General features: G+C 44.5%; 1 protein-coding gene and 1 long non-coding RNA gene across 2 annotated transcripts in view; both read right to left on the bottom strand.

Moving 5' to 3' along the window:
• LOC147703293 (uncharacterized) overlaps positions 1-7,989 on the bottom strand; it is a 28,439-nt gene extending 20,450 nt beyond the window's left edge. Inside the window, exon 1 of the long non-coding RNA XR_015297571.1 lies at positions 7,908-7,989. This is a non-coding gene — a long non-coding RNA (uncharacterized LOC147703293). The remainder of the gene's footprint in view (positions 1-7,907) is intronic.
• A 9,623-nt stretch (positions 7,990-17,612) lies between these two features.
• Positions 17,613-18,606, bottom strand: part of LOC147703292 (uncharacterized) — a 195,301-nt gene continuing 194,307 nt past the window's right edge. The window contains exon 12 of the mRNA XM_086929489.1: positions 17,613-17,717. Within this exon, the coding sequence (XP_086785615.1) occupies positions 17,613-17,717 (105 nt within the window). The remainder of the gene's footprint in view (positions 17,718-18,606) is intronic.

The following is an 18,606-nucleotide window of genomic DNA, read 5'->3' as shown; positions in this document are numbered from 1 at the left end:
GCAGCACACATGGAAACAGCAAAGACAAGGAGAAATAAACATTTCTCCCCGTTTCGCCTTTTTAAGACCAGGTTTTCCCTGGTCTGAATTTTGGCGCCTCCTATTTACGCCACCCTTGTGAATAGGGGACGGCGTAAATCTCAATGGGAATGCCCACTGCAACACCCATTGCCCTCCCCTTTCACGCTAACAGCATGAAAGGGTGCCTTATTTACAAGGCAGCGCTAAGCCACGTTAAGTGGCTTAACGCTGCCTGGTAAATGAGGCGAAGCCCCTATCGCCACCTCAATGTCACTGAAAGTGACATTGTGGTGGCAATAGGATCCTGAATATATGCCCGTCATCTCTTCTCGATGGTCATTGCCTCCAGAATGTCAGAACATAAAAATAAACTTTCCTAATAAAAACAATCACAGATGATGCTTAGATGGTGGTCATCCCAATGCAGTAGACTAAGATATGCTGGGGAGCAGTTACACTCTGGTGTTGCACATGCGCTTGCCATCGCTAAAAAAAACCCTTCATTAGAAGCCCCATACAGAGGCGCTGTCATTTCTTGAATTGAGTCTAGACAGGTTCTCAACATTGCTGGTAGTCCAACTCCTTCTCTTCTTCTCACTGCAATAGTAGGCTTCTTTTCCACGAAGACTATGCTTGGTCCTACAAGAACTGATCAACATAGTCCTTTCCGTGGTTCACTGCTTCCTCTGTGGTCATGCATAAAGCTTCACTGAAGAAAATCTTGCAAAGAGAACCTGGTCTCAAACAACAGCTTGTATGTCCAGGTTAGAGCAGACAATACCAGGTTCACAAACCACTCAGATTCTGACCTGCAATTGCAAATTTGGAAGGAGCCAGCCTAATCCGTATGGCTTTTTAGCTGTGCACATGTATCCTTATTATTTGTAATATTTAAAATCCATATTAATGGTACAAAGCCTATGATACTCCAAAGTGGTGTAAATTGACTCCAGGCACGTCTTAGCCAATCAGAGGCAGTCGTTTAGTGTACCGCTCATAATCCTGTGCTAAATGCTTGGTATGAGGGATGGGCAAAGAGAACATCCCTCAGTCACAAGCTGAGATAATAGATTGCACATGATCAAGTGGGGGAAACTTCAAGGTCTCCTATTTGTTATTTGTAGTGTTTGTGGGTCCAATCTAGCCACACTACAATCTGAACTATGCTAGCCTTTCATGTTAAGGGTGGTTAAAGACCAGCACTCTGGTTTACATATGTGTTCTAGAGAAAGCCACAATCCCAAACACACACTCTGACATACTGAGATCTGGCCCCCTCAGGTACATGCATACAATTTCTCACAGTCGTAGGAAAGTGAGGCGTTCCAGTAATGAGATAAGCCACACATTTTGAGAGGGAGGCCAGAAGGCACTCTACCCACTGTGATTATGGATAAACGTTTGTTCCCTATGGAGCAGAGCGTTCACCTACTTGGTATACGCCACTTTGAGCTTTCCTGTCAGATGAAACACCAACACTAAAGAAGTGGCCAAAGGCATGGCCACTGCTCTCATATGTATTGTAATGAAAGGGACACTTTTAAAGCGCAGCTGCCACCCAACGGATATCCTGACGCCTGAAGCAAGGAATGTGCTACCTGCCAACCCCCCACATACTGTGTCAAATCTTGGCCAAAACCCACAAGGCCCCACAACAGCCTCTTCCTGGCTGGAAGAGATGCATATTCTCTTTTGGCGCTATGGGATGTGTGCAACCGTGATCATGGAGCCAGAGAGACAATGGCAATAATCTCAAGCCCCTATCGCAGCGGGAACATTACTTTTTCTGACGTTCCCGTGGTGATAGGGTCAGCATCTTATTCTCAAGGCAGTGTTAACCCACTTAACTTGGCTTTAAGCCACGTTAAGTGGCTTAACGCTGCCTTGAGAATAAGGCCCCTTTCATGCTAAATTCAACGTGAAAGGGGCATGCAGTGGGTAGTGCGGTGGGCGTTACACCGCAACACCCATTGTGATCGATTCTGCCCCCTATTATCAAGGGCCGCGATAATAGGTAGCAGCGCTGACCTTAAGATCAGAAAAACCCTGGTCTTAAGTTGGAGAAACGAGGAGAAATGCTTCATTGCTCCTGATTTTTGTTTTTCCCATGTGTACTGCCTTGTGCAACACACATGTAAAAAGCAAAATGGTCTTTCCTGAATTTTCATGTGCAGGAAGGGGCTGTGTTGGCGCTAAGTCGTGAAACTTAGCGCCATCGCAGGGGGGAACGCCATGTTGCAGCACATTCTTGATGCAGGCAGTTGACTGAAAGTATGGTAATGACAGACACTACTGGTGCTTCATTGTCGACATAATCCTCCGAGGGCCCGAATGCTGTCCATCACACGTTAGCCATCTGGCCTCACGCTTTTAGAGTGGGCGATGGGACGGAGTTGTTCAGCTGTCTGTCACAGGTTGCAGTAAAGAATTTAAAAAAAAAGTATTGTGTCAATGGTTTTTCATTTTTCTAAAACAAACTCCCACTTTGCGAGTTTGTTTTTGAAAAATGATAAACTGTGTAAAGGTTTGATGGATGGCCATATTTACTGTCACAGTTTTGCACCATTGACATGAACCGCATGTATCAGTTGTTCCTGGTCATTTTGTGGGTTGTCCGTGGGGACGCTGAACAACGAAAAAGTTGAAGGGTGGATGGCGGTCCCCTGGGTTGCCGGGGGCAATGTCAGTTGGATATGCAGATTTGCATAGTTTTACTCTACAAAGAGGAAATACTTTTTCTGTAAGAAACACCATCTTACATTTCCTCGAGAAAATTGGGGGTTCTCCCTACCCATTTACACTCAGGAAAAATGAGTTGCTCTGTTTTTAGGACCAACTTCACAAGTTGTTCAGGGTTAGAATGAGCCTATAAATGTTTGTCAATGGTCAAAAATGTTGCAGTTTGTGCCTGATCTGTGCAAATCTAAAACTCTTGAGAGTCTCCCTTTCTTGACCCAAGCAACAAACTTACAAGCTGTGTTATCAAGATTGTGTTTGTAGTTTAAAATAACTTTAAATGACACCTTTCTGATTTTTGAAATTACGATCCCGACTTTAGAATCAAAAATGCGTTTTTGGTACCACTAGCTTGCACATTTATGTGCAAAGACTGATGTGAATTAGTCCCGCATTCATTATTGTTGCACTTTCTGCTAGTGCACACACAATAACTGAATTAATTTGATTGCCATCGCGGTCAGTTCAGATACTAGTTACTCAGGTCACTGTCCATGCCCCAGTACCAAAAGTGACAGCTGCTGAATGTTAACCACCTGCAATGGCCTTACTATAAATATAGGTGTTAGTCACTAAAGTTGGCATTAGTTCGCCATCAACCCCTTGCAAGATTTAGAAACTGAGAGGTTCATTTACGCACAGGCTGCAGGCCCGCCGCACCTCTGTCACCTTAGATGAGGCAGTATTACATAATTTTAACACGTATATCCCCTGCCAAGAGAAATGGCTCTCATTTACATAACAAGGGCCCTTTCAGAGAAAAAAAATCATCTGTAATGGCAGATTACCATGCAATTTTGACATGATGGACCTGTCATCACTTATGTTATCCCATGATGCAGACTCTCAAAGGGGGAGTTCATTTAAAAAAGTAACTTATAACCTGATTAAAGTCTGCCCACCACCTTAACAGAAACGGGACTGCCTGTCAGGATGACCTGTCGGGCGGTCCTGAAATAGGCATTACAATGCGACCACCACCATGTCGGTCGCAATGCTTATATTTGGCATTTCAGAGTGTGCTGCTGGCTGCAGCACTCGCTGAAGACAAAAAGGGGACACTGGACATATCCCTGCACTATGTGGCAGGCATGGTGCCAGGATACGCAGTGGGCACGGTAGGTGCCCCCATAAAAACACAGCTCAGGGCCAGTGGGGGATGGGGCCCGCTACAGGCCCCCAAAGTCTCTTTCCATCTGCCTAGTCAAGGCAGGATAACCACTGCTGACAGACAGCCAGAAAGGGATATCATAATCCCTATGGCACTGCCTGGCAGGCACCGCCGCCTGGCAGTGGAAAGCTGACAGTCCGGCGAACTGAATCATTCCGACTGTCGTACCCATGGCGGTCGGTCATACCGACCGCTACGCATCCGTCCGCCATTCTTATATTGCAGACGGTAAACTTGCTTACGATGGCGGGGAGACCGCCACCAACAGCCTTCATAATCAGGCCCTAATTTATTATCTCCCCCCATGTGTTGTTTTTTCCCGATAGTCAGACAGATATTTCAGGGGGTTTTTGTGACTATGACTATCATGGTTTAGCTAATGGTGCAGAACAGACTGAGCACTAGTGGAAATATCCTGAGAAGAATGCCCTTAATTTGAAAATTTTTCTCTTTGGCATTTTCAAGGCTATGATGTGACAAGGTGGACCCAGTAGCAACTCTGCCATCTGGAACACTGACTTTCCCCTCATTCTAAATGAGGTTGGAGAAGGCCGGGGTAGGTCCTCAGAACAACTTTGTCTTCTTGGTAGATATTTCATTACTCCCAACTTTAAAAACCGTCCCTGAATCAACATCAGTGCAGGGCCATTAAGATATGGTTTAGTAAATTAGGGACAGATGTTCTTTGAAACTTGGTGCAAATTTGTCTAAAGTCAATCATCTGGTTTTTCATTCTTAATTGTAAGTCACTCCGCATATATTGTGAATTTCTTTCTGATTACAGTTAAACCCGTCCTTTACAGTAACACCTTGAACGCAGTGTTTCATTAAAAAGTGGCTGGCCTCTACTTTTGTGTGAATGCAGCTCTTCACTCTTAATTATGTCTTCTGAGGCACTGTTGCACTAGGTCAGGAGGAAATTGCAACCCCTCCAGCTCACCTGTCAATTTATGTTTTTGAGAAGGGGTACTCTTCATCTGTGCTCTTTCCTCAGTACTGAGGATTAGCTAAACACAATTATATGTCAGTGCTGAGGCCTGGTGATGTAGTATGGCGTTTTAGGATCCAAGCAAAAATTCCCGATTCATGCCCTTATATAGGTACAATTCACATTGCCCCAATATAGACATTGAAATCATACCCATATTTAGACATAGCCCATACAGTCCAAATACAGGCATAGCTACTTCCACCCGTACCAAAAAGCCACAACGATTTCTTGGAAAATCGGCTTAAGCAGTCAGGGACATCCTCTTGCTTGAATATTGATTTGTCCAAGAACTCATGGAGTTTACAAAGAACTACCATTCCCTTGGGGTTCTTTTCTGACGGTATTATGCCCAAATTTACTTCAAACTAGGCACCTTCAAGGTATAAATATGCCTTCACTTGCTCTAGCAAGGACACGGTGGTTCGAAGCAGTTCGACTGTCTACTTGCCCGACACAGCTCACGACAGCAAGTGCCGAAGGAAACCGACCCTCTAGCTGATGCACTGATCGAGAAGCTGTCCGTTTTCTCGCTGAGAATCCAGCTCCAGTGTTTCCAAGCTCCTCTCGCGGGGTGTTGGGAAATCGAGTCCCGAGACAGAGATACTAGACCTCCTTCATTCTAAACTAAGGTATGGAGCTGATTAGACTCTAAAGAGAAATCTTGGATAGATTCTTGGCAAAGAAACTAAACCTATGCTACACCACACTTACTTCTTTCCTCGTACTAGCCTTAGGTTAGATACATCGGGGTAGGCGTATTTTAGAAGCACCAGTTGAGTACTTTTAGCCTTTGTTATTTATGTATGTATTTATCTATGGTTTAGTAACCATACAATGCTTTTACAGTATTATTTTATAATACTCTTTTCGCTGTACGCATTATACTTTGCAGTCTACATTACGATTGTAGCAGTTCACTTTACTTGCATGAGAAAGAAGACTGTTCAATAAATCCCTTTTATTGAAAACGCCAGTCTATCTATTTCTCTGCACCTCTTATGAAACTAATCATGCACGATAGACTGAGTAAAATATATATCTATTGTTTCCACAACTCTGAAGATACATTTATTCTTGGGGAAACAAAGTTGTCATGTTTATGCGGTTGTCAGAAACGAATTCCTTCTTGTTTATTCGAGAAAGATTCTAGTGACCTCTGAGCTAGCTGGCTCTCACAATTAAGTCTAATATATTCGATAGAGACCTAGTAGACATAAGTCTTACGTCAAATCTATAGGATATATTATTCCAATGGGCAGAGCCTGTTGGGAATATAGGAACTACACTACAGAGGAGGTGACTAGTCCTTCCATGGTTGATCCATCATTTGTGTCTTTCATTTACAGCAATCCATTGAGACCCCTTGGAATTATGGCTGTGAGAAATCTATCCGAGCTGAACATACCCTCCCTGTTATGTTGTGGGCGATAATCTGATCCCACCCAAGCTTGCTGCTGAATCCGCCTCAGACACAGCCCTTGCCCATGCACTAGACGAGCAAGATCACAGTGGAGTGACTGGAGATAATATAAAAGAAGGACAGAACACACATAGCGGAGGCAGAGACAAAAACAACTAGTGCCAGTTGTAATATAGAGACACTATCAGACCTAGGGGTCTGAGACAAGGTAGACCAAGTCAGCGGGAGCCGGACCAAGAAGAAGGAATCCCACCCGAGATGGTTGCCGAGTCCAACCCAAACATAGCCTTTGCCCATGCCCTAGGCGTGAGAAATCACAGCGGAGTGACGGGTAATAATATAAAAGAAGGACAAAACACGCAGAGTGGTGGCGGAGATGAAACAACTAGTGCCAGTTGTAATATAGAGACAGTATCAGACCGAGAAGTGTGGGACAAGGTAGACCAAGTCAGTGAAAGCCCAACCGAGAAGATGGAAGCCAAGATGAATCTAGATGCTAGCCCTGAGGAAAATCCTGCGAGAACATCACAAAAGACACAGGCAATCGACTAGAAGATCAAGCTGTGCTCAACGAAAGGAAATACCCTCAAGAACTCCTGTGAACCCAGGAGAGAGGAAGACGCGGTGATCCAAGACCCCAATGGACCAGGAAGATTGAGGTAGCAGGCAAGTGGCCACGTTTCCTTCGGGGTTGGTAAAAAGGTGGTGGAAATGTGTTCAAGAGCATGGGAGGGGGAGGGGTGTTAAACTCCCACACACTATGATCAACCCTACACTCAAGTCACCCTGGTGATGGTCACCTCCACCTGAGCACTTAGACACAAATATAGGTATCAGATATACTGATATGGGGTGAATTTTTTTATTTTTTAGCCTCCACAAGATAATCCTACGGGGCCACCCGGAAGACTAGAGCTGCCTGGAAAATCAAAGGCCTTAAAGAATCTCAGGGAAATTAAGACATAGACAACGTTTTTTTTTCTTTCATAAAGGTGACACATAACTGCAATAAAAACAAAGTTTTAAAATCACTTTCCGCCCTTCAGTGTGTCCTTCTGACCCATTAACCCATCACACTCCCCTATTACGATCCTGGAGCCAAGCTTTGAGCCCCCTTGGCTTTTGTTCTGGGTGCTCCATACATCAAACACCCAGTAAAGACCAGAAGCCTAGTGGCATATTAATGTCTGAGGTTGCGTCGTTTTTGCACCAAGCAACATGCTGCGTATGTGAGGTAAGCACATAATGCAATCTACAAAGCCATGCAATGCCACTTTGTGTTGCCCTGAGTGGCTTCATAAATCCAGGATAATGCAGCGCAAATCGATGTGTAGCGTTACTCTGCCCTGGGAAGGCATTCAATGGGCGTTGCATGGGTGCTTCCACACAACTCTCATAAAGTTTGACGCATTCTCAAACTTACCATTGCTGGTAGACCTGAGATTGCGCCAAATAGATACATCTTCCCAGGTGAAGCATAATGAGGAGAAATATCCTTATTTCTCCATTGCCATTAAAAGTGTGAAATATTCGAACTAAACAGATGTAATAAATTAACCTGATTTTACCATTACTTGCTGGGCATCAGGGACTGCTTCACTCTTAGCCCAAAAGGCCACCCTAAAGTGAATACAAACACTAATTACTATTCTATACAATATATGTTCAAGAACTGTTACTTAAATCAAATTTAGGTTATACACAGAAATTAGTTTTCTATTTACACTCAGGAGGACAACATTCTTTCTGCAAACTCAGTACAGGTCCAATGCCCTCCACTTCCTTCCCTACCTCCTTGTCAAGGCAGGTTTGGTTTGTAATCCTTTACAGCCCATGTGCACCACACCGACCAAGATCGAATGGACCTGCCCCTCATCTAACAGTTTCTGTAAGTGACAAGCTGAGTGTAAGTGTAAATTTGTTTAGGTGAGTGAGCTGTGAGTGAACAGAAGAGTCTGATGTCATGGAGACATACGGTAGGAAACAATAATGCATTGCCACCCATAACAATTTCCAAATCATATGTGAAAATATGACTGCCCTGTGCATGATATGAGAGTATCATAGCGCCACCTATGAGCTGTGCTCCGGAAAAACACCCCAACTTTGAAATGACATTTTGAGAGGTCCCAGTTCCCACTGGCATTCCATTGCTGCTTCACAATCCAGAAGCCAGGTGGATGTCCGCTGGGTTTTCATATACATAAGCCAGGGCAATTAAAGGAGAATTATGAAATTAGACAGGTGACAGCATAACACAAGTGCCAAGGGGGCATGTACATGTTAACAATGGGTGTGGCCATTTTATGGATACATTACATGTGGGAGTTCACAAGTAGAGGACTGGGAATGTAAGAAATAGAAGTGAAAGTCGTAATAGCTAAAGAAGAGTTACTGATTGCTGCTCTGACAAAATGTTTATTTAGAAAATTACAAAGTCCAACAACTGGCAAAGGGGTGAATGAGTGAGAAATATATATTTTATGGAGGCCATAGAGACACAGAAGAGAGTGGAGAGAAGTTATATACTCCCCTTTGCGACTATAATAATGCACCCTACATGTAGTGTAACTAATAAAACAATTAACATTAAAGGCCCAAGTTACAGTTTGACAGGCAGGGTACTTCATCACAAACACTAAGAAGCATCCTCTACGGCAACCTCTCAGACTGCCCACCTCAGTTCAAAGCTGCTTGAACCTTACGTTTTCTGGGAGCAGAGACCTTGTTGGCTCCGTCAACAGAAATTTTCCCTGATGGCCCGACAGAGTTGGGGCTGTCGGAGGAAGGACCTCCCACCATCCACCCAATTTAGGATGAATGATGTAGTACCTTTTTTGCTTGTCTGTCACCATGAGGAAAAACCTGGCAGTGACGGACAGAATAATAAATAATGACACCCCACACTATGGGAGAAAACTCTTCCTCTTTGGAGAATTTGTTTCTGAAAAACAGAAACTTTATAAAAGGTGATTGGTGGCCGTTGAAAGGGGCGTCAACATGGGTGGCAGCCATCCTCCAATCTGTGTCAACATTGAAAGGAAACGTCATGTCAGTAGTCCCTTTAAAGATAAAGAGAGGACGGCTGCCACCCTCTACTGTACTCTGTCCACCAAACCCTCAGTCAAGCCCTATGCCACTTCTGCATTAGGTTCGAACTAGCTTAACCACAAACTGTTGTTTAAAGTGACTCAACTTGTAACGAAAATATGAAAAATAGTATCTTTCTTACCAGCTGAAGAGATAGATGTGCAGGAAAGAGCAGGAAAGAACATATCATACGATTAGTGATGCTTTAATGCGTTTGAGATGCAGTACTAAAAATAACAATGAAGCACATTTCATTTTCAATCCTCCACCATGCTCCCTTTTGCTTATTTCTGCCCCTCTGCAGACCTTAACTGTTAAATATTCAATAACCAGGTCCCTTGTAAACATCTTTGATATTTCTGCCTGAGCCCTGCTATGGTGAAAGCCTGAGGAACCGTAGGAGTTAGCAGCAGACACAGCAAGACAGATAGCAGAGTGCTGCCAGATGAGGGTCAAAGACAATGGTTAATTTGTAATAAAAAAAAAAGAAAGAAGTGCCAGGCTCTTGTCAGGAGGCAGCTTGCACCAGCCCATTTCTCTTGTAGCGCCGCCTAAAACAGAGCTCCCGTGCCAACCAAAAATGAATGTTTCCTTGCTCCAATACCTTTGGATCGAGTTCGCGCTATAAGCACCGATATTCATGATTAGGTGCCAGAACCCACCGGCTAAAATTAAGCACTGGGTCTCAGGTCACAGAATTCCAGAGCGAGATTAAGGGGCCTAAAGGAGATGCGGTTTAAAATATTCAGTGCATGAGCGTTTGCAATGCAATCCGTCTCGATTTTGGGATCTTATAAGTATGCATCAAGGGAGCAGAAAGTATATAAATAATGTGATTGAATAGTTACAGTTTGTGCACAGATGGAACTATTTTCAAAGCGTGTTAAAAAAAGTCCACATCCTGGTTGTCCAAAGTAATGTTATGAAATATGTTAATGGTGGCTAATATTTAATGTCTTCAATGGTGTCATTTTTTACCTATGTCATCATGTGCGAGGCAATGAGTGGTGCCTTAGGGCGAAAACTTGTTGTGGATTTGCTTATGTTTAGATATTGATAGGAAAATATATGTTGAATTAGCTTCCATGTCTATGACAGATGTAAAAGTCAACTCACACTAGTGAGGGCTCTTCTGTATTCGATAGCTGAAGCACAAACAATAAATCAAAAAACAGTGATCGGCAGAGTCAGGGTTCCGAGCAGTAGAACAGACTACGGCCCAACTGCCACTCACAGAAGAACGCCCTCGTCACTCCTGCCCCCTGTAAGATCTTAAGGTGCCTTTCTCTTGATACAAGAGCATCACGGGAGTTCCCTTTGCTGCTGCTGATGCATGCAAATGGGCGATTTACTCTGCATTGTTACTCAACACAGAACTAAATGAACACATAGGCTGAACTAAATTAAAATCATAACTAATACATTTTGTCAAGAATAGATAATTGATACATTATGACACGTTGGTCAATAAATTCGAATTTCGGTGAAAGATTTTTTTAATAGCAATGAAAGAGATGGGAAGGTGGACTAGCGAACACTTGGTGCCCTACTTACTTCAGAGAGGGATGTCAAATTCCTGGCCTTCTCGAATGTATTTTTTATTAGCCGCCGTAACACACATTCACTTTATAATCCACACTCTAAGCCACTGACCTGTAATTATAAGGCACCCACGCTGAACCCACCACATTGGGCAGCTTAAGGCTGTTTCAAAACCAGTGACAGCTGTCGGTGCCAACCCCATCTCTGGCAGTCCATCATCGGCAATCAAAGGAAAGTGCAATTGCAAGTTTTCTTTTTATTATTTATGAATTGGTTTTATCCATGGATGTTTTATTTATAATGACATGTATGTATGTAATTAACTGGATTTAGATCTGTGTTTTTTTAGGGGACAGATTGTTCCTTTTGTCCATTTGTAGTACTTTTATATATAGTTTAGTTTAGTTTAGTTTATTTGAGTTTTATATGGCGCTGGCTAGACCCATAGGTATCAGAGCGCTTTACATGAGGAACAAAAACAGCGAATTACAAGTAACAATAACAAAAATAATGAATTACAAGTTACAATAAATTAAACAATTAATGCACAGTCATTACAAAGAAAGTGGCAAATCGTAGAGGGGAGAAAAAGGAAAGGGGACAATAAAGGGTTGTGAGAGAAGATGAGAGGAGAGAAGGGAACCTGAGTGGGGGATGGGGTTAAGGTCAGGGCACAAATCGTCAAAAAAGAAGTGGGGATACGCTGTCACCAGAAGTGACGTCACGACAGGAAGCAACGTCACGAAAGGTGCCGAGCTTCTCGTCCCAGAGAGGCCAAAGAGTGAAGTCCAGCTGTTTGGCAGGGGGGACGGTGTACCCCAGGTAAAATAAGTTGGGGGAAGCCGTCCACCCGCGTGGTACCCCGACTCGAGCCCTGGTTAAGGCAGTCCAGCAAGAAAAGTGAAAAAGCATTGAAAATGCAATAGGTCTCGCCTTTGATTGCGTTAAAGCCATTTGCTTTGCTAATGGAATTGTATAGCAAAGACAATGGCTTTAACTTAATAAAAGGTGAGGCCTATTGCATTTTCAGTGCTTGTTTTACACTTGAAGCCATAGTGAAATAAAGTCCCTAACACAGAATCACACAACGTCAGTCAACTGCAGAAGTTTGGATTAGGATGCATGGTGGCAGGCTGTGAACTTGGATGCCAGTAGTGCACACCATTTTTTTTAGTGTAATTTAAGACGGGCTCTGCTAAATTCTAACTGAGGACGTCCTGTGAACCAGGAAGGGATCGTTTACTTAAATTGTGATGCTGAGCCTACAAACCGTCTGCACCAGCCCTCCCTCCATCTCTCACCTCTCTCCACCCTCCTCACACTGTCGGGCAGTGTGAAAGACAGTGGTGTAACAAAACTCTAAGGGACTCCCCATATACAATCCCCCTATCAGTCGCTCATGCAGGCATTGGGATACTTCATAGGGGTTGGTTTGACAAAGCTGGCAATCTGTGAATGACCTTCTTTCAGCTTACTCCCAGACCAGATGGAAATTAATGTGGGCTTTAGACCATCCCCAGTATTGTAAACACCAAAGTATGCTATGTTAGCTGGTGTCCGTATGGCTGGTGTGACAGTGTTTTGTTGTTGCTTTGTCTGCTTGCGAAAGGGTACACGTGTGTGATTCGAACAGTGTGTTGCTGGAAGCTTTACTGTGTAGCAATGTGTGAAGTGTACCTTCACGGTAGATGGATGCCGATGATCTTTGTTTGGCAACACAACTTTGAACATGTGATTCTGGGCAAAAAAACGTAATATTCTCAAGTCTTAACAAAAATTAAGTATCCTTGTAATGTACCTGGTGCTCATGTAAAACGTTCGAATAGCATCAGGTCTCTGGCGGAACGGGGGAGAAAGGGGAAAACACAACAGAATGCCCCTCGGTTCGGCCCCCCCTCCCCCCACTCCCAGTATTAAGGACACGCAGGGAGGTGGTGCGAGGTCTTTGGGGTGGAGTGGATACAATCACAATGGATGATAGGGTGCGGCTGCACCCAAGGCGTAGCCGGGGTAAACCTTGCGGGCCAAGCAGCAGCATGCATGGGAGACAGTTCCCGGTTTATTTCTTCTGTTACCGACCGGTAAACACCAGGGGCCTCATTTATGAGGCCTTGTGTCAGTTTTGCGCTGCGGATGCGTCACTTTTTGTGACGCACCTGCGGCGTAAAACATGCGCCTTGTTGCGCCATATTTAAAAAGTGACGCATCTAGGAAGATGCGTCACTTTTTAAACCCCTGCGCCACATTATACCTGCTTCAGGTATAATGTATGCAGAGGGGGCGTTCCCCCGCAAAAAGCCTCGTAATAGTGACGCAGTGAAATCTATGAGATTTCACTGCGTCACTTTTAGGATGCTGTTGCGTCAAAATCTTGCGCCTGCCTCACAGCAGGCGTAAGACTGACGCAAGCCCTTTCACATGGGGCTTTCCCCATGTGAAAGGACGCATTGCTGGAGATGCGTCACTTTTGTGACTCACTCCAGCAATGCGTCACTTTTGCGCTTACAGATGCGTCAGAAATACTGACGTATCTGTAAGTCCTTGCAACATGATGCGTCATACATTAAATATGACGCATCATTGGTGTCGCAAGGAGTGCGCAGTGAAAAGTGACGCATCGCTGTTTTCACGCAGCGATGCGTCACTTTTCATAAATGAGGCCCCAGGGGCCTCATTTATGAGGCCTTGCGTCAGTTTTGCGCTGCGGATGCGTCACTTTTTGTGACGCATCTGCGGCGTAAAACATGCGCCTTGGTGCGCCATATTTAAAAAGTGACGCATCTAGGAAGATGCGTCACTTTTTAAATAGAAAGTCCTTGAGCCAGGTGTATAAACAGGATAGGTTTATTAAGTCAAGTTCCAGATTAGGTTCTTAAGATGGAAATGTAAAACCCCACCAGGAGTGACCTCCCTGTTGCTCAGCCTGCCTGACATCAACTGCCACTCTACACCCAGGCCAGGCACCCAACATTCCACGATGTCACCAAGCATTACAGCAGTCACACCATCTGAGCCACAGGGAAATCCCAGCCAAGGAAAAGAGACATAGATCAATTATAACAGCAAAGGGGCCGAAGAATTGAGGCGGGGACAAGAGAAGTAAAGCAATAGCTGTTTTAAAACGGATCCCTGCAATCCAGTCAGGCAGGGGCGGCTGGTGTTAGTGGGCAAAAGGGGCGTTGCCCTACAATCCTGAGCCTGAGGGGAGAGACAAGAAATGAATGTAAAAAACCAAGCAGACGAAAATAAATTTCTACTTGCTGGCTGCTCTATTTAATACTTGTAATGAGGCAGCTGTAATAAACTGCAGATGTCCTGCTGTGCATGTGCTTTACAGGAGCGCCTGCTACATTACTTAAGGTCATGTTTTTTAAAGCAACAGGATGCTAAGTGATTTGCCCAGAATCACAGGATATACTTGGGCCGAGCGCTGAGAGTGAACTCACAGTCTCAAGGAGGCCGTTCCTCTATTCCCTGTCAATACAATCTCGCTCCCTCCGTTTAGCTGTTTGATATCGGGCATGATTGCTTGCTATTCTGCTGTGTGCACATTGTGTTTCTGTTTCGTTGCTGTGCACATTGTATTGGCAAAATATTTCGTCCGGAGATGAATCTTTATTTTATTTTCATTACCTACCCAGCCCTCGCTCCCTTCATCCTCCTCCGCTTCTATCGTCCCTGCAGTTGCACATTTATATTTTTGGGATTTTCCATGTAGATTACGGCCACAGCAATCTTGCTTTAAAAAAAAGACAACTCACAGCACAAGTTGGTGATGTCAGAGCAGTTAATTGTTCAAGCTGCCACTGAAACAAGGTGCTAGGGCACACTTAGAGCAGAACACATTTAATATATGCTAATACATATCTTTGTGGCTGCAAACCTCACAAACGAGCCGGTTGGAGGGAGGGAGCTAAGAAGCTTTTTTTTACAAGTAGGTTCCATTTTTTCCTAACAGGCCCAGGTAACTAATATTGACGTAATTTACAGCTGTAGGCACACTGTGATTGACAATTATTGCGAGGCAATTGAGTTACGTTATTTTATTGAGTATTTGCGGGGTCACTGGAATTGTGTTGCAATGTAGACTAAAATTATGCGGTAGGGTTGGCTAAATTATGTGGCCTGTGAGGCATGTTTTGCAGCATAATTTAGTGAAAGTCTTGCTTCATTAATATGTGATTTTTACATGTTGGTGCTCTGTGGGCAAGGGTTTCACCACTTTAGTATCAGTTTCACACTCACATGAAGAAAGTTGACGAGTCAAATTTTCCACCTCACAGCAACACATGTTGCTGTGTTTTTTGTAACTTTTGAGCTACACATATTTTTTGGGTTAAAATCTGCAAATTTTGCATCAAATGACTGATTATGTGGCAAATAAGGCAAATCCATTTTGCCACTTTAGAGCCGACTAGTGCCTTAAGTGGTTGATGAGCTGCAGCAGCACTATTTTACTGCCTTAGAAACTGGTAAATAGTTGTTTATGACTGGAACTTTAAAGAAATGTGCTGCTTTTGGCTGCAAATATAGCAGCGTTTGTTGACCTATCTAAATTAAGCCACTAAATATAACACAGTAACAAACACAAAGCCACAGCAACATAGCACCACAATTGAAACATGACATCGCACATCACAAGGACCGTCAAAACAGAACACAGTGCAAATACTACAATACAACAAAATAAAAATCACTTTTAATAATGTTGCACAAGACAGCAGCATGAATAAAACAGAAGACGTCACCAGCACAACAAAATGCCACACAGCAAATGTGAAATTATTCAAATTTGCAGTAAAATGTACCATGTTGTCCTCTGTTTCATTTTTTTTCAGTGAGGGGCCACCATGACCATCTATTCTAGTCATGCTCACTCATTACGCCATACCACTTTCAGGAGTCAACAGCCGCCACTGCAGAAATGTGAGCAAAGTTTAAAAGTCTCTGAGTGGAGAAATCGGGTGCAGCAGAAGGAAGCAGGTGGGTAAGTCGACCGAGCAGATCAATTGTTCTTACTTGCTTGCTTTCAGAGGGGGTCTTGTTAAAAGGGAAGTCTTTGGTGAGATCTTATTGCGTCCCCTGAGCTGAGTCACAGCGCTGCCCCCTGCGCTCGCGTGCCCTCCTTGCAGTGGGAGGATGAATGTGGTGGTGTGTATGTGAGAGAGAGATGGCTGGTATCAGTTTTAAAGACTCCTCCAAGAACAAGAGAGGGAAGCAGATGCATGATGTGTGGGCAAGAGGTAGTGGGAAGACTAGGAGAGAAAGGGGCTTGCGAAGGGGCGAGGGTGCGGGCAGAGAATGGGAGAGAAAGAGAGAGAAGGCAGTTTATGAGAAACAGGACAGGATCGAGCAGGGTAGGACCAACGGCGGGGTTCTCAGGCAAAATCCCCATATTAATGACGTACACTCATAAATCAAAGTCCACATGATACCGCCAACTTAAAAAAAAAGTGTGGCCACGCCATTTCATTGTGCGAATTAAAAAAACAAAGTGCTCACCCAGCAATTAGAAGGCACTGTGTCCCACCGCAAGTAAAAGAGCCAATCTCGGTGGGCGGGGTCAAAAGCAGACAGGGTGGCAACCCTCAGTGTAATGATTCCCTCCGGTGCAATTATTACACTGTGTTTTGCATCATCCATGACGCAAAACGACGAGCACAAATCAAAACTGAAGGTGGAGCAGCAACACGACTTCTGGAATCGTATTGATTCCAAGAAGCCCTCATATAGCGAGAGCAGCGCATTCTCTAATCATGCAAGGCGAGACCTAAAAATATTTGGGGGTCATCAGGGGGAGTCAGGATGGAAGGGGGAAGGACGGAGGTCAAACAAGATGGTAGGTCAGGGTCGAAGGAATCATCGGAGACCAACACCAATATAGCGTGGTGCACAAAAGTCGAAAATCCTGTGAGAAAGACCAGAGAGCAGCATTAAATTTAGTAGATTCAGAGGGGGGCGAAGCCACAAAACCAAAGGTGGACGGAAGGCTGTAGAGGGCATGCACAGGCTCTGGACCACGGGGCATCGGTGTTGACAATCTGCAAGCCGAACATCCGGTGAGTCAGCCCTGCGAGTTAGGGAGCAGTCTTGGAGAAAAGGGAGGCAGCAGCGAAGTCCGGGGGGAACTCCTCTCAGGTTCAGGAAGGAACAGCAAATCCCAGGAGCGTCACACCATTGCGCCAAGTAGATTAATCGCCACTGTACCCCCCATACCTGGGAAGGACTCACAGGTCCAGATGTTAGAGCTGAGGACCAGCACACTCAAGCAGATGGCCAGGATGTAGAGAGGCATCCAGGCAGTAGCGGGACTGGGAGAGCAAGCGTTCCCCTTGGTCTGAAGATAGCAAGCAGGATTTCGGGTGCACCGGACCAGCAGCGCTGTGGCACTCACCGTCGATACAACCCATCGCAGCAGGGATCAGGCATCGGTGCGGACCGCTGCATCCAGCCCGAAGGGAAAGGGGACGGTCCGGAAGTGTGAAATCTCGCCCCTGAACACTCAGCCGTCATCCAGAGATATCCAATTAAGCCTTAGCTGCGCTAAGTCTCATCCTGGTGTCAATGATCCGCAGTGATTAAATCCAAGGGAGACAGGAGGAGGAAGAATAGCAGCAGAGGGAACGAGGAATGCCATTTCCTTATGTCCGGCTGGGTAGGTGACAGCTGCGGGAGAAAGCCGAGCCAGACTCTTCTATAGCCGAGCCAAGCGGCTCCACCGGGCATCGGCCATGTTGTCTCGAGGTCTGCAGTAAGAGCATAAGATGCAGTTCAGAGTCCGGAAATGAGAGAATGGAGAAAACCAGTCACGGAAGAACCCAGGTGAGTAAAAAGGGGTCCTAGGTGGGGAAGAATTCCGGGGAATAATGGGGATTTAAGCCAAAAACGGCAATCCCGGCCGGGAGCTCCAGGCCGGAGCTCCTCACCTGACGGCCATCATGGATTCATATATACTATCTAAAACTTTATTTTTAGGGAGAGTTTTCTAGATATCAAATGAAATATTAGTTTTATAGTTCTCTACCCCAGCCTTCTGGAGCTATGTCCAATATTTGTAATTAAATCATTGCGGGCAAAGGTTTAATTCAAATATGTATATATTCAATAGTTTCATGATATATTGTCATTTAAAGTCGAATTTGTCTTTCATTTTCTGTGGACCTCATTTGAGATCCAAATCTTTTTAAAGAATTGAATTAAATTGACAAGTGGGTACCCAGCAGAATCGTTCCGTTAAATCCCAGCTAATTCCCCTGAGGAAAACAAGGCACTGGTTGTGCCTGGGATGCATGAAGCCCGCAGCCCACCAGCCTTTCCCTAAGCTCGCTGCAGTGCTTCGTCTTCTGAGTGCAGCGTATTTTATGTCAGCTGTTGGGCCGTGCCTAAAACAATAGACTTCAGCTGCCCGGGACAGATGCACGGACAAAGGCCCAACAAAGCCAATAGGCTTGCTATAGTGCTGCAATGGAGATGCCTGAAGTAGTTCTAAAAATGAAAAATGCAGTGTATTTTACATACCAGTGAAAAAAATGTCAACATGTGAATTCATTAAGAGTGTGGGTTAGCTTGCATCTCATACAAACATACAGAAAACATGCTGTCAAAATTAACCTAAAAATAATGTAAGCTCATATT

This window comes from Lissotriton vulgaris, chromosome 7 (genome assembly GCF_964263255.1).
Source record: "Lissotriton vulgaris chromosome 7, aLisVul1.2, whole genome shotgun sequence".
Lineage (NCBI taxonomy): Eukaryota > Metazoa > Chordata > Amphibia > Caudata > Salamandridae > Lissotriton > Lissotriton vulgaris.
Note: the sequence above shows the minus strand (reverse complement) of the source record. Positions and strands in the feature narration are given on the sequence as shown.